General features: G+C 41.8%; 2 protein-coding genes and 3 long non-coding RNA genes across 6 annotated transcripts in view; 1 reads left to right on the forward strand and 4 right to left on the reverse strand.

Annotated features, from left to right (window-relative positions):
* Positions 1 to 156, forward strand: part of hsf1 (heat shock transcription factor 1) — a 13,783-nt gene extending 13,627 nt beyond the window's left edge. For both annotated transcript variants that reach the window (XM_084738514.1, XM_084738515.1), the window contains one exon: positions 1 to 156. This exon is cut by the window's left edge and continues 585 nt beyond it. The gene's annotated coding sequence lies outside the window, so the exon portion shown is untranslated.
* A 1,579-nt stretch (positions 157 to 1,735) lies between these two features.
* Positions 1,736 to 2,762, reverse strand: LOC146313698 (uncharacterized). The gene is made up of 2 exons (XR_014772097.1): positions 2,323 to 2,762; positions 1,736 to 2,077 (listed from the first exon to the last, which is right to left on the reverse strand). It is a non-coding gene; the product is annotated as an uncharacterized LOC146313698 (long non-coding RNA).
* A 191-nt stretch (positions 2,763 to 2,953) lies between these two features.
* Positions 2,954 to 4,052, reverse strand: LOC146313699 (uncharacterized). Its single transcript, XR_014772071.1, has 6 exons — positions 3,874 to 4,052; positions 3,761 to 3,793; positions 3,625 to 3,672; positions 3,309 to 3,374; positions 3,193 to 3,228; positions 2,954 to 3,109 (listed from the first exon to the last, which is right to left on the reverse strand). It is a non-coding gene; the product is annotated as an uncharacterized LOC146313699 (long non-coding RNA).
* LOC146313700 (uncharacterized) lies at positions 4,050 to 7,452 on the reverse strand. The gene is made up of 9 exons (XM_084739429.1): positions 7,242 to 7,452; positions 7,079 to 7,126; positions 6,790 to 6,834; positions 6,580 to 6,711; positions 6,078 to 6,113; positions 5,891 to 5,962; positions 4,625 to 4,750; positions 4,380 to 4,406; positions 4,050 to 4,097 (listed from the first exon to the last, which is right to left on the reverse strand). The coding sequence occupies exons 1-4, from the start codon at positions 7,345 to 7,347 to the stop codon at positions 6,662 to 6,664; spliced, it is 249 nt and encodes an 82-aa protein (XP_084595555.1). The 5' UTR covers positions 7,348 to 7,452; the 3' UTR covers positions 4,050 to 4,097; positions 4,380 to 4,406; positions 4,625 to 4,750; positions 5,891 to 5,962; positions 6,078 to 6,113; positions 6,580 to 6,661.
* A 1,577-nt stretch (positions 7,453 to 9,029) lies between these two features.
* On the reverse strand, positions 9,030 to 10,836 carry LOC146313701 (uncharacterized). The gene is made up of 4 exons (XR_014772073.1): positions 10,751 to 10,836; positions 10,130 to 10,168; positions 9,970 to 10,032; positions 9,030 to 9,151 (listed from the first exon to the last, which is right to left on the reverse strand). It is a non-coding gene; the product is annotated as an uncharacterized LOC146313701 (long non-coding RNA).
* Positions 10,837 to 12,500: the final 1,664 nt, after the last annotated feature.

Consider the following 12,500-nt stretch of genomic DNA (forward strand, 5'->3'; position numbering starts at 1 on the left):
TTTATTATAAATGAAAAGTGTTTATTAGTTTGACTTAATTTTCCCTGGCAACAGCTCATCTGTTACCATGGAGACCAGCTGGAAGCAGATAGATCAGTATCAGGTATCAGCCTCGCTGTGATTGGTCCACATTAAACACATGTCACATCAATGACAGCTGTTTGTCCAGTGTGTTTATTTCCCTCATTGTCATAGTTGAACCCCAGAAAAAAAACAAACGTGTATCCTGAGATATTTTATATGAAATAATGTATCCGGGTATTAATTTATTCTAATGAAGCTGCAGGAAGGATTAAAGGTTCACAGTTTTCTATAAATGACACACAAGAAGAATCTTGAAAGCGGCTCCTGTTGTTGTTGTTGTTGTTGTTGTTGTTGTTGTTTGAGCTGCTCTACAAACAGGAAGTTCAGTAAAAAAGTCATTAACACGCTGACTTTTGTTTGGTTAATGTTTTAAATCATAAAAAGTTAAAAGTGCTCAAGTGTTCTGACTTCAAAACTTCAATAAAGTCTTTTCAAACACACTCAGCTGTAAACAAGTCACTCACTACAAAAAATAAGAACCAGTTTCTCTGGTTTTACTATTTTTAGGTCTGTGTTTGAGTAAAATGAACATTTTTGTTTTATTCTGTAAACTGCTGACAATATTTTTCAAATTTGAAATTCAAATATTTCCATTTATTGGCAGAAAATGACAACTGGTCAAAATAAAAAAGATGCCGTGTTTTCAGACCTCGAAGCAAAGAAAACACGCTCATATTCATTTTTAAACAACACAACGCTAATATTTTAACTTAGGAAGAGTTTATAAATCAATATTGGTGATGATCTCAATCTTTAATCACAGCTGTGGTTTTTATAATCGTCCTTCAGGTGATCATCTGATCAGTGTCTCATTAAAGAGGAGGACGTTTGTGTTGGACGGACTGTCAAACACGTAGAGGTGATGATTGAAGAAATGTTTGTCAGAGACTCTCTTCATTCTTTCCAGAACTGTATATGTTTCTATGTTTGTATTTATTAGAGGTGTGGAACGTGTGGAACATTGTTAAAATCTTATCAGGAACCTGAGATCCTGTAGCCTGAATGAGAATCCTTGACCAAACTTAAGCTGCTGTGGTTCTGATTGATCGTAGAGGAACAGTGATGCTACACGTCAGCTGTTCTCTGTTCTCTGTTCTCTGTTCTCTGTTCTCTGTTCTCTGTTCTCTGCTGTCAGACACGTTTTGTTTCTCATCTTTCCTATAAAACTCAAACCTTCTGAACGTTCTTTCACCGTCTGTTTTGAGGAAATGAAGAGGACAGACGAGAGCGAGGCAGGAGGAGAGAGAAAACACCGGAAAGATGATGATGCCAAAAATAAAAAATGTGTCTTCTAATGAGACAGATTGAATGAATCATCATGTCCAATACAACAACGCTGTGAAATGAAAAAACAAACAGTCGAATCAATTACTAATCAATTATTGGATTAATCACAAACTCTTGATAACTGCTTAATCAGTTCAAATTCTCTGATTTTCTGGTGTCTTTTCTCTGACAGTAAACAATATCTCTGAGTTGAGGACAAACTTTTATTAATTAATAATAAATGGACCAAACAACCAACTGATGAATGAACAATATTGATGACAGATTGATTTAGAATGAAAAAAAATCAACATCAGTGGCGAACATGATCATCAGATTATTAAAACTGATCAGTTTGGACAAAAGACACATTCTCAGTTTGATGTTCAACATGGAAAAAAAAAACATTTATTGTAGAAGTTTATAATGCTGACAGTGATGTCACATCCTTTATGATGTCATCAAACAAAATCACCAATTGTTGGTGTAGGTTCGGTTGAAACTATGTTTTTATTCTCTCTACAACAAAATAAACGTCTATAAACAAACTTTTAAATATTAAAAAAAACATCAACGAGTCAGTGGGCGGGGCCTGTAGCTAGTGGGAGGGCTCTGATTTCCTGGGCCACGCTGTTTGGTCGGTACACTGGAATCTGTAGCGCAGGAATCGAACTCGCGGCTTGATGTGGAAGTCAGCAGGTATCCTCCAGTTCCACATTTTCTGCACCTGAAGCACAAACATTAATCAGGATTTATATTTTTACTTTCATTAATCAAACTTTATGTTTTTATTGTGTCCAAATGTTTGGACCTCGTTTCAACTGACAACGTGAAAAGATTAATTCATGAAATGAAAGACTGTGGTCATACAGAGGTCATACAGAGGTCATACAGAGGTCATGCAGAGGTCATGCAGAGGTCATGCAGAGGTCATGCAGAGGTCATACAGAGGTCAGAGTGTGGTGTACGAACCTTCAGGACCCTGACCAGATGTGTTGTACTGTTCAGTGACTGAACCTGCAGAGAACAAGAAGAACCCAGAAGAAAGAAGAAGGAGAACATGCCTTCAGCACCTGATCTCAAGAACCAGAACCAGGTCTGTTAACACCTGATCTCAGGTAACACACAGGAATCAGAACTGTTAGCAGCTGAACCTAAACTAAGATCCACCGACACAAACCAGAACCTCAAACGTGACTACAAAGACTTTTTTAAACAGGTTTGACCTTGAGCAGGGCACTATGTTCCAGTTACAGACTGGTTCTGGACTGGTTGCTACTTTTAAAGACCATTTTCAGACTGGTGTTGTATTCATTTAACACTGCATTGTACACTGGTTTGTAAACTGGTTTCAGATTGAGTTTACACTGGTATGTAGATTATTTAAGACTGGGTTTACACTGTTTTGTATTATGGTTTGTAGACTGGTTTCACTTTGGGTTTACACTGTTTTGTATTATGGTTTGTAGACTGGTTTCACATTGGGTTTACACTGTTTTGTATTATGGTTTGTAGACTGGTTTCACTTTGGGTTTACACTGTTTTGTATTATGGTTTGTAGACTGGTTTCACTTTGGGTTTACACTGTTTTGTATTATGGTTTGTAGACTGGTTTCACTTTGGGTTTACACTGGTTTGTAGACTGGTTTCAGACTGGTTTTGTGTTCTGGTTTTACACTGTTGTCAGTATAAACCTTTCATGTTGAACATCTGTAAAATTTACCAGCCATCTTCATGTGATCCGTCACAGCTGGATGATCTGAAACAAACACACACGTAAACATTTATACAGTAGAAGAAGAAGAAGCGTTTGTCTCCATGAGTGTGAATGAATTAACTTACTGGAATCCAGTGGAGTCCCTGTTGGGTCTGCTGGAACTACAAACACACACAGTTTAACTCCAGGTGTGAACTCTGACCTCACCAGTCTGTCAGCCATGTTGGAGGGTGGGGCTTACCTGACTCTGTACCTGTGGAGTCTGCTGCCATGGTAACCAGATCTGTGTGGGTGTTAACATTTGAAGCTGAAAGGACAGATAGACAGGTGAGCAGATGGACAGGTTTGCAGACAGACAGACAGGTGTACTGACAGGCAGGTGTAGAGACAGACAGATAGATGGACAGGTTTGCAGACAGACAGACAGGTGTACTGACAGGCAGGTGTAGAGACAGACAGATAGATGGACAGGTTTGCAGACAGACAGACAGGTGTACTGACAGGCAGGTGTAGAGACAGACAGATAGATGGACAGGTGAACAGACAGACAGTTGTACCTGTAAAGTGGTCGACAGACTCAGTGTGGAGGACGACAGGTGACGACTCTGTAGTGTGACAGGATCATGTGATGACGTGACAAACAAACTGTTGATGTTATTGTTGAAATGTGGTTGTCATAGTATCAACTGTTACCTGTGACATCATGGCCAAGTCCAAGACCTGAAGCTGGAACCAATCAGAACACAGAGTCACGTTTCTACCTGTTAATCAATCTATTTATCAGTCAATCAGCCTCTTTCTCTCACCTGTGAGGTCAACATGAATAGCCGTCACTGATTCTCCTGCACCTGATGACATCATCACAACTGATTACATCATCATCATCATCAGTTGGACAGACAGACAGGTGTTCAGTAGTATTATTATGAATATACTGTGATCATGGACAGGTGAGAACAGGTGACTATACTGAAATGGTTTAAAGGTTCACCTGTGTTTGTGTCTGTCAGCAGAATCTGTCGACCATTTCCTGAAAAAAAAAAGTGTCAGTGAGTCACAGCCGATCATTGATGAGCTCTGACTCATCACTTTGTAATCAAATAAAATACAACTTTATTGACCAGCAAACTGGGAACACATGAAACCAACAGGATGACTGAAGACTTCAGAAACATTCAGACTGATGAACACATGAAAAATACCCATCCTGATCAGGCATTACTAATCAGATCAATAATTAATGCAATTCTGGCAAACTATCACTGATATTTATCATTAAACCCAAGAACAGGCAGCTTATAGAAAGTCTTACCGTTAACATCAAGTGAGTCGCCGCCATCTGTGAGTACAAACACACTAAAATTAAACTTTTTTCAAAACATTTAAAAGTATCCCTGTATTTTCAAAGAAAAAGTATTTCTGTACTTTCAAAGTAAACATTTCTGGGTTTTCAAAGTAAAAGTATGTCTGAATGTCTGTCTGGGTTTTCAGAGTGAATCTTTCTTGATTTTTACAGTAAATGTCATCCTGGATTTTCAGAGTAAAAGTCTTACCAACCTCCATGTGCTACTGAATGGGAAGAACCTGACACAGAGCTTGACAGTGATTGGTCAGGTTCTGAGCTCAGAGAGGTGTGGTCTGGTCCTAAATGGTCGACACTGATGTCAGAATGATGAGCAGGATCTTCAGCACCAGGATGTAACCATGACAACAGAAAAGTAATGAAAGGGAGAAGAATTAAGTGGAACTGCATTTCATTAAATGTTCACTCATCTGTACTTTAATATAACAGAAAATATTAGAGTATATAATATTTATACATGAACTGATTTACAGTGACAGAGTGACCCGCCCACAGAGTGACCCTCCCACAGAGTGACCCGCCCACAGAGTGACCCGCCCACAGAGTGACCCTCCCACAGAGTGACCCGCCTACAGAGTGACCCTCCCACAGAGTGACCCGCCCACAGAGTGACCCTCCTACAGAGTGACTCGCCCACAGAGTGACCCGCCCACAGAGTGACCCGCCCACAGAGTGACCCTCCTACAGAGTGACTCGCCCACAGAGTGACTCGCCCACAGAGTGATTCGCCCACAGAGTGACTCGCCCACAGAGTGACCCGCTCACAGAGTGACCCGCTCACAGAGTGACCCTCCCACAGAGTGACCCGCCCACAGAGTGACCCTCCTACAGAGTGACCCGCCCACAGAGTGACCCTCCCACAGAGTGACTCGCCCACAGAGTGACCCGCCCACAGAGTGACCCGCCCACAGAGTGACCCTCCCACAGAGTGACCCGCCTACAGAGTGACCCTCCTACAGAGTGACCCGCCCACAGAGTGACCCTCCCACAGAGTGACTCACCCACAGAGTGACCCTCCCACAGAGTGACCCGCCTACAGAGTGACCCTCCTACAGAGTGACACGCCCACAGAGTGACCCTCCTACAGAGTGACCCGCCCACAGAGTGACCCTCCTACAGAGTGACCCGCCCACAGAGTGACCCTCCCACAGAGTGACCCGCCCACAGAGTGACTCGCCCACAGAGTGACCCGCCCACAGAGTGACCCGCCCACAGAGTGACCCTCCTACAGAGTGACCCTCCTACAGAGTGACCCGCCCACAGAGTGACCCTCCTACAGAGTGACCCGCCCACAGAGTGACCCTCCCACAGAGTGACCCGCCCACAGAGTGACTCGCCCACAGAGTGACCCGCCCACAGAGTGACTCGCCCACAGAGTGACTCGCCCACAGAGTGACCCTCCTACAGAGTGACCCTCCCACAGAGTGACCCGCCCACAGATCTGTGGGTGGGGTCAGTACCTGCAGGTGAGTCCACACTGGAGCCACTGTTCTGATCTGCAAATGGAGCTGCTGTTATACCTGAACTGATCACTGAAACACAAAGAGGCTGATCAATAACATAGATCGGTTATGATGATTCACATAATGTGCAGAAGCAATTTCTTAATTTAGCTATTTTTTGAAACACAGAAGAAGAAAATGAAACCTGTCGAGTCCAGCTGAGTGGGTGGAGTCATGTGGCCTGTCAGCGAAAAGAAGAGGAAATCAAAAATGAACTTTTTATTGACATTTAAAGCCTTGGTTCAAACTCATTCACCGTGTAGTTTAGGGTCTCACATACAAAATAGTGAGCATATAAGAGTATTAGAAATCAGATTTAACCCTAATTTGAGATAAAGAGTTAAGTTTTTGTTCACTTTCCTGTTTGCTGTTCAAACTGGACATGTCTGTGCTCAGACATTTATTACATGTCTTCAGCAGTCCACAGCAAGACGTTACTGAGCTTCCTGTTGGGACTCCTGAGGCAGCTATCAATCAAACATGAGTGGACACGCCCACACAATGAGCTGTTTTTGAAGCAGGTTATCTAATAGTTATGAATGTTTATGTTCACTCCGATATTTGTGGATGATTCATGAGAAACTAAACTTGGATATCAGAGTTTTCCGAGTCTTTAAAGATCATCTGGAGCAGATGTGAGATCATACCTGGGATGTTGATGTGAACACCTGGTCCGAATGGATCACCTGCACCTGAAAACCACAAACACAATAAACATCCAACTACAGCTCAGCTATTAGACCAACCACCTTCCTCTACCTGAGAACCAGCTGACACACCTGAAACACAAAACAGGATAAATAGTAAACTGCATGTCAGATCAGACAAAAACACAGGCCGCCCTCAGAGAAATTTACCCATGAGGCCGAGCAGGAAGTCGTGACTGGATGGGTGGATGGTTCCTGCAAGAGGAGAGAAGAAGAAGAAAACAACACAGACCAGTCTGATGAACATGATGAAGAGCAATGATAATAATAATGTAATGAAGTCATTAACAACATTAACATTCATTAAAACCATTAAAGCTAAATGTACTTTGGTCTGTAGATCATTAAATAAATAAAAAAATATAAATAAAAATAACTAGATGTGACAGGTGAAAAGTGAATAAGGAGAGATGATGTTAGACCTCAACTGGACACTCACCTGCATAATCCAGATGTGACAATCCAACCCCAAACGAACCCAACACACCTGAGCAGAGACAGCTAGGCTGTCAATTAATCATGTGACTCACTTCAAGTCATTTTCTTTCAATTTAAAAAGATTCTGTCACCTGCCACCTCCTTCAGTGGCCCCTGCAGCTCACCTGTTTGACTGTCATCTCCTCCTCCTCCTCCTCCTCCTCCTCCTCCTCCTCCTCCGTTTAACAGCTTCTGTCCGTTACCTGAAGCACACATGTTTGATAAGTTCATGTGATGTATTCATGATTCTTCTGGAGATTATTTGACTTCATAACTTCACTCTTTAAAGCTGCAGCAGGTAGAAAGCCTAAACATGGTTGATGGTTGAATCTCATCTGAGTTCCCTGAGCTCCTCCTATCAGACGAGCAGCATGAGCTCCATGTGTGCATGCAACAGTTTACGGAGGCAATTGTGAGCGAACACAGACTGACAGACGTCAGCTGTGTGTAATACAGCAGATACCTGAAAGTACAAACAGCGACAGAAGAGAGAAACTACATTTCAAAACACTGAGTTTCACTTAGAAGCCACAGAATTGCAGCCAGCTGAACAAAAAAGACTTTTAGAAATGTCTTTCTCTCTCCTGCACACACACACACAAGCTCAGTATCACAACATTCGCTTGCTGGAGGGGGAGAAAAGGAGATTCATCATGATTTGCCCACAAGCATCAAGACATTGCTGCAGCCAGCTTAGAGGAGGGTTGGGCTCACTTTTCACTTCTCCAAAAGTCAGTCCATCTTGAGCGCGCCTCGAAACAATAAAAGTGGTAATGGAAATGGAAATCAGCGCGACACAGTTTGACTCAGCACAGTCAAAAATACCTATGTAATAACCGTGTGTGTATTTGTGTGTCAGTACTGACAAAACTCACCAGAGAGTCGATTCTGTCTTTTACATCCCTCCTCTCTTTACTCTCAAAATGTGACTTTCAAATACATTTCTCCTCTGGTCAGCAGTCAACATGAACAGGCAGACTAATTATCTTACTGTAACCTGTAAACCTGTGTGCGGCAGCTCGTCCGCGGTCGCTGCTGCACACAGGTTTACAAGAAAACATGAAGATAAATCCACTTTTTAATCCCAGAAGTTTAAAAAACAAACAAACACTGAGCTCTCATCTGGCCAATCTACGGGTCTGCAGTTCTCTGTGGATCACTGTGGCAGGGAAGCAGGAGTGAAAATAAATCCACGTTTAAATGACAAAAGTTTGAAACTTAAACTCTGAGCCAATAAAAGAGCTGACATTAGAGCAACTCTGGCATTTCTTTTCCTCCAGAAGCTCCAGTCTGTCACTGCCCTTCTCCTACAGAGCTCTCCAGCTCTGAGCAGCTGTCTGTCGGCTCTGTGTCTAAGCTCCGCCCCGTCCTCTCAGCACTCGGCAAAGACCCGCGGTAGACATGAATGAACACGACCGAAGGTGAAGGTCAGAGGTCACTGAGTGAGGCGACAGTCTCCTGGGCTGAGCATGTTGCTCATTAGCTGGACTCTTTTTAAGATTCTCTGTCTGATCATTTAGTTTTATAGTGACTTTTCCTGCAGGAGTTTCTGAAATTGATTCAGGGTCTCACAGCTGCACTGGTAGAACAGCCAATAAGAACGCCCGGTCTCTGAGATGACCCGTGATTGGTTTAAGTCTACCATCTCGAGCCAGATTCCCTAAAGGCTGAAAACAGAGTCAAGAGGAGGTGCAGAACTCTAGTTGTGTCTCAGACCAGTTGATTTACAATATGTTGAAAGGTTATTATGGAATCATTGATCACTGATAGCAAAAAATGTTGCTTCCACAGCTTCAATGTTGTCAGTTCTGTTTAGAACCTGCTATTGTATTATTATACCATATATTGCATATGTATTAATATATTATTAGTTTCCTCTGGGATGTTGTGTTGTGTGTCACATGAGTGTGTGTGTGTGTGTGTGTGTGTGTGTGTGTGTGTGTGTGTGTGTGTGTGTGTATGAATAAGTAATTTATCAGTTTGTATTGAACTAATTGATATTTACCATTGGACTCTGAGTCGACTCTGTCAGAACCTGAAGACACAAACAGAGACTGCTTTATTCATTCATTCATTCATTCATTCATTCATTCATTCATTCATTCATGGATGTGCTTCACAACGATGTGTTAACTGTCACACTGTCATGGTGATGTTAATGTTTTACAAGTCAGAAACTCATAATTCCAGTAACTTTGATGTTCCATGAATGCAGCACACGTGATGTGTTTTAGTTTTGACGTTAATCATTTTCATCTGTTGATTCGTTGTCCGGCTTATGAAATGCCAGAAAAATTAAAAGTCCACTTCATGTTTTTATATCCAAGAAATAAATTAAGGAAACATGATTAATTGATTATCTAAATAGAGCTGCTTAATCAATCTGTCAATCGAACTGTAGCCTCATTGAAACCAGGGATTTTTAACTAATTCCCACTCAGCAAAATTTGGTTGGGAATACACTGAAAAAAAAAGCCTGTCAAGTTGTCTAAGTAATGTTTGACTTTCACTGAAAGTATCTCATGTCCTTGTAAAGACGTCTATTCAAAGATGAACATGAAAAGACACAGCACAAATTTTGATGACTATTTTTTGGAAACACGTGGAACAAACTGGATGGACTAAAAAAATCTCAGCATCCAGTTTTGGGCTTAGTACTATGGCTACGAGGGCCTGACCAGATTTAGCTAAAAAGGCAACTAGCAGCTAACAGCTAACTGCTAACAGCTAACTGCTAATAGCTAACTACTGCTGGCCAACTGCTAACTGCAGCTTTGAAGCTTCTGGTTGACAAAAACAGATTTTCATTTTTATTCTGAAGATATTTTCATATCAAAACATAAAAGTTTTTACCTGCAGGTCCACCATCATAGGATTCTCCTGCTGCTGCTGGAGAACCTGAGGAACCTGAAGAACCTGAGAGGAGAATCACAGCACCAGAACTTGTTGTCCCTCTGTACACAAGCATACAGGTATTGATCTATTGATTTATCATTGATTGATGAGTTCTGACCTGTCGAATGTGAAGCTGCAGAACTGATTGGACCTTCAGCTGCAAACAAACAAACACACAAAGAAGAAAAGTCACTGTCTTCATCATGAGTTTGATTCAAGTATTTATCATTTCAGACATTTCGTCATGTGACCTGATGGAGACAGGAAGTGACTAATGAGCCAATAGAGAAAGAATCACCATGGTGACCTGAAGCACAAACATCACGTCAGCAATCATTCATTCATTTTCTGTAACCGTTTATTCTGTAAGGGTCGTGGGGGGCGGAGTCTATCCCAGCTGACACTGGGTGAGAGGCGGGTTCACCCTGGACAAGTCGCCAGGTCATCAGAGGACTGACACACAGAGACAGACGACCACTGAAACTCACACCTACAGACAATTTAGAACCACCAGTTAACCTGCATGCATGTCTTTGGACTGTGGGAGGAAGCCGGAGAACCCGGAGAGAACCCACGCAGACACGGGGAGAACATGCACACAGAAAGGCCCTGATCCAGCCGGGGATCGAACTCAGGACCTTCTGCTGTGAGGCGGCAGCGCCGACCACTGAACCACCGTGACGCCCGTCAGCAATTATAAAATGATTAGAACCCTGTGTGATTTCTTCTTCTTCTTTACCTGCAGAACCTCCTGCTGTCCCATCAGCTGTTCCACCTCCTGTTCCTCCTCCTGTTCCTCCTCCTGTTCCTCCTCCTGTTCCTCCTGTTCCACCTCCTGTTCCACCTCCTGTTCCACCTCCTGTTCCTCCTCCTGTTCCTCCTGTTCCACCTCCTGTTCCACCTCCTGTTCCTCCTCCTGTTCCTCCTGTTCCACCTCCTGTTCCTCCTCCTGTTCCTCCTGTTCCACCTCCTGTTCCACCTCCTGTTCCTCCTGTTCCACCTCCTGTTCCACCTCCTGTTCCACCTCCTGTTCCTCCTCCTGTTCCACCTCCTGTTCCACCTCCTGTTCCTCCTGTTCCACCTCCTGTTCCACCTCCTGCTGCTGACTGACTGCTGGATGCTAAACATTTCAATGATCATCACACAGAAACATTTTCATCATGATGAAGATCGAATATGTTGTTTTCTTGTTCTTGATGATCATGTTCTATGTGAACAGTGTCATTCACTCACCGCTGATGTTCTGAACATGTGATGCAACACCTGCAGACAAACACACACACACACACACACACACACACACACACACACACACACACACACACACACACACACATTTAACTGTGTTGTTCACTTCACAGAAGATCCTTACAAGTTAAACCTCGTTGTAAAGGTGAGTAATCAGGCTTTGCAACGATATATAATACATCATGTATATAATATAATATATAATACATCATGTATATAATATAATATATAATACATCATGTATATAATATAATATATAATACATCATGTATATAATATAATATATAATACATCATGTATATAATATAATATATAATACAACACCAGTTAGTGTTATTAAAGGGGAGAAATAATTGAGTGAAATAATGTTTCCAAACTTTTTTTGAGGAGTTTATGTAAATAACTAATGTTTGATCCATGATCCACATGATCAGAATTCCCTCTGATTAACATGATCCCACTAATATTACCTGAACAAACTGATCCATTTCACTTCACCTGCTATACATTAACTGTCATGTGCTCTTTATTTCCTCTGATCTGTGAAAACATTATTATCTACAGCAGCCTGTCAGGGTCAAAACTCAAACTGAAAATAATGATGTCTGCCAGCAGAGGGCAGCACATACATTTATATTTTCTTCATTGTTTAATACTTGAACAGGAACAGCTGATGTAGCTCTTTACTTCAAAACGTTTAAACTTTTATTCATCCTGTTGAACAATTTACTGACTTTTATATTATTACTTATTTATTATTTTCTTCTGGCAGCAGCTGACTAAGCAGGAACGGCTGAATTTTAATCTACTGCTTTTGTGTGGAGTGTAGAGGTGATGGTGCAGAAATAAAGACTGCCTGACATGATATTATTTAACACAAAAATTAATAAATAAAAATCCCTTAACATCACATATTAATAAATAAAAAATTATAAATTGCAATACTAAAAAATCGCAATACAGATCGAACTGGAACCTAAGTATTGTGATAGTATTGAACCAGGTCATGAGTGTATCGTCCAACCCCACCGATCACTGGCTGGTAGTGTGTGTTTTTGTCTTCAGTCTATATGATCAATAGCTTAATCAATAATGAAAATAATTGTCAGTTGCAGCCCAACATGTCTTATTGGACTGCAGTGGACTGTACAGGTGTTCCTAATAAAGTGGACACTGGTTTCAGCCTATAGGTGGTGCTGTGGTTCTGACCTGGACATCCTGCAGTCACCTGAGACCTGCAG

The sequence above is a fragment of the Lutjanus erythropterus genome, chromosome 16 (assembly GCF_056507025.1).
Source record: "Lutjanus erythropterus isolate fLutEry1 chromosome 16, fLutEry1.hap2, whole genome shotgun sequence".
Taxonomy (NCBI): Eukaryota; Metazoa; Chordata; class Actinopteri; order Lutjaniformes; family Lutjanidae; genus Lutjanus; species Lutjanus erythropterus.

Excerpts from the sequence above, each read along its gene's own strand:
- LOC146313700 (XM_084739429.1), bottom strand. The coding sequence starts at position 7,347 with ATGAACTTATCAAACATGTGTGCTTCAGGTAACGGACAGAAGCTGTTA. Across the intron at positions 7,127-7,241 it reads AGGAGATGACAGTCAAACAG|GTGTGTTGGGTTCGTTTGGG; the intron begins GTGAGCTGCAGG and ends GTCTCTGCTCAG. Across the intron at positions 6,712-6,789 it reads CTTCCTGCTCGGCCTCATGG|GTGTGTCAGCTGGTTCTCAG; the intron begins GTAAATTTCTCT and ends TTTGTGTTTCAG.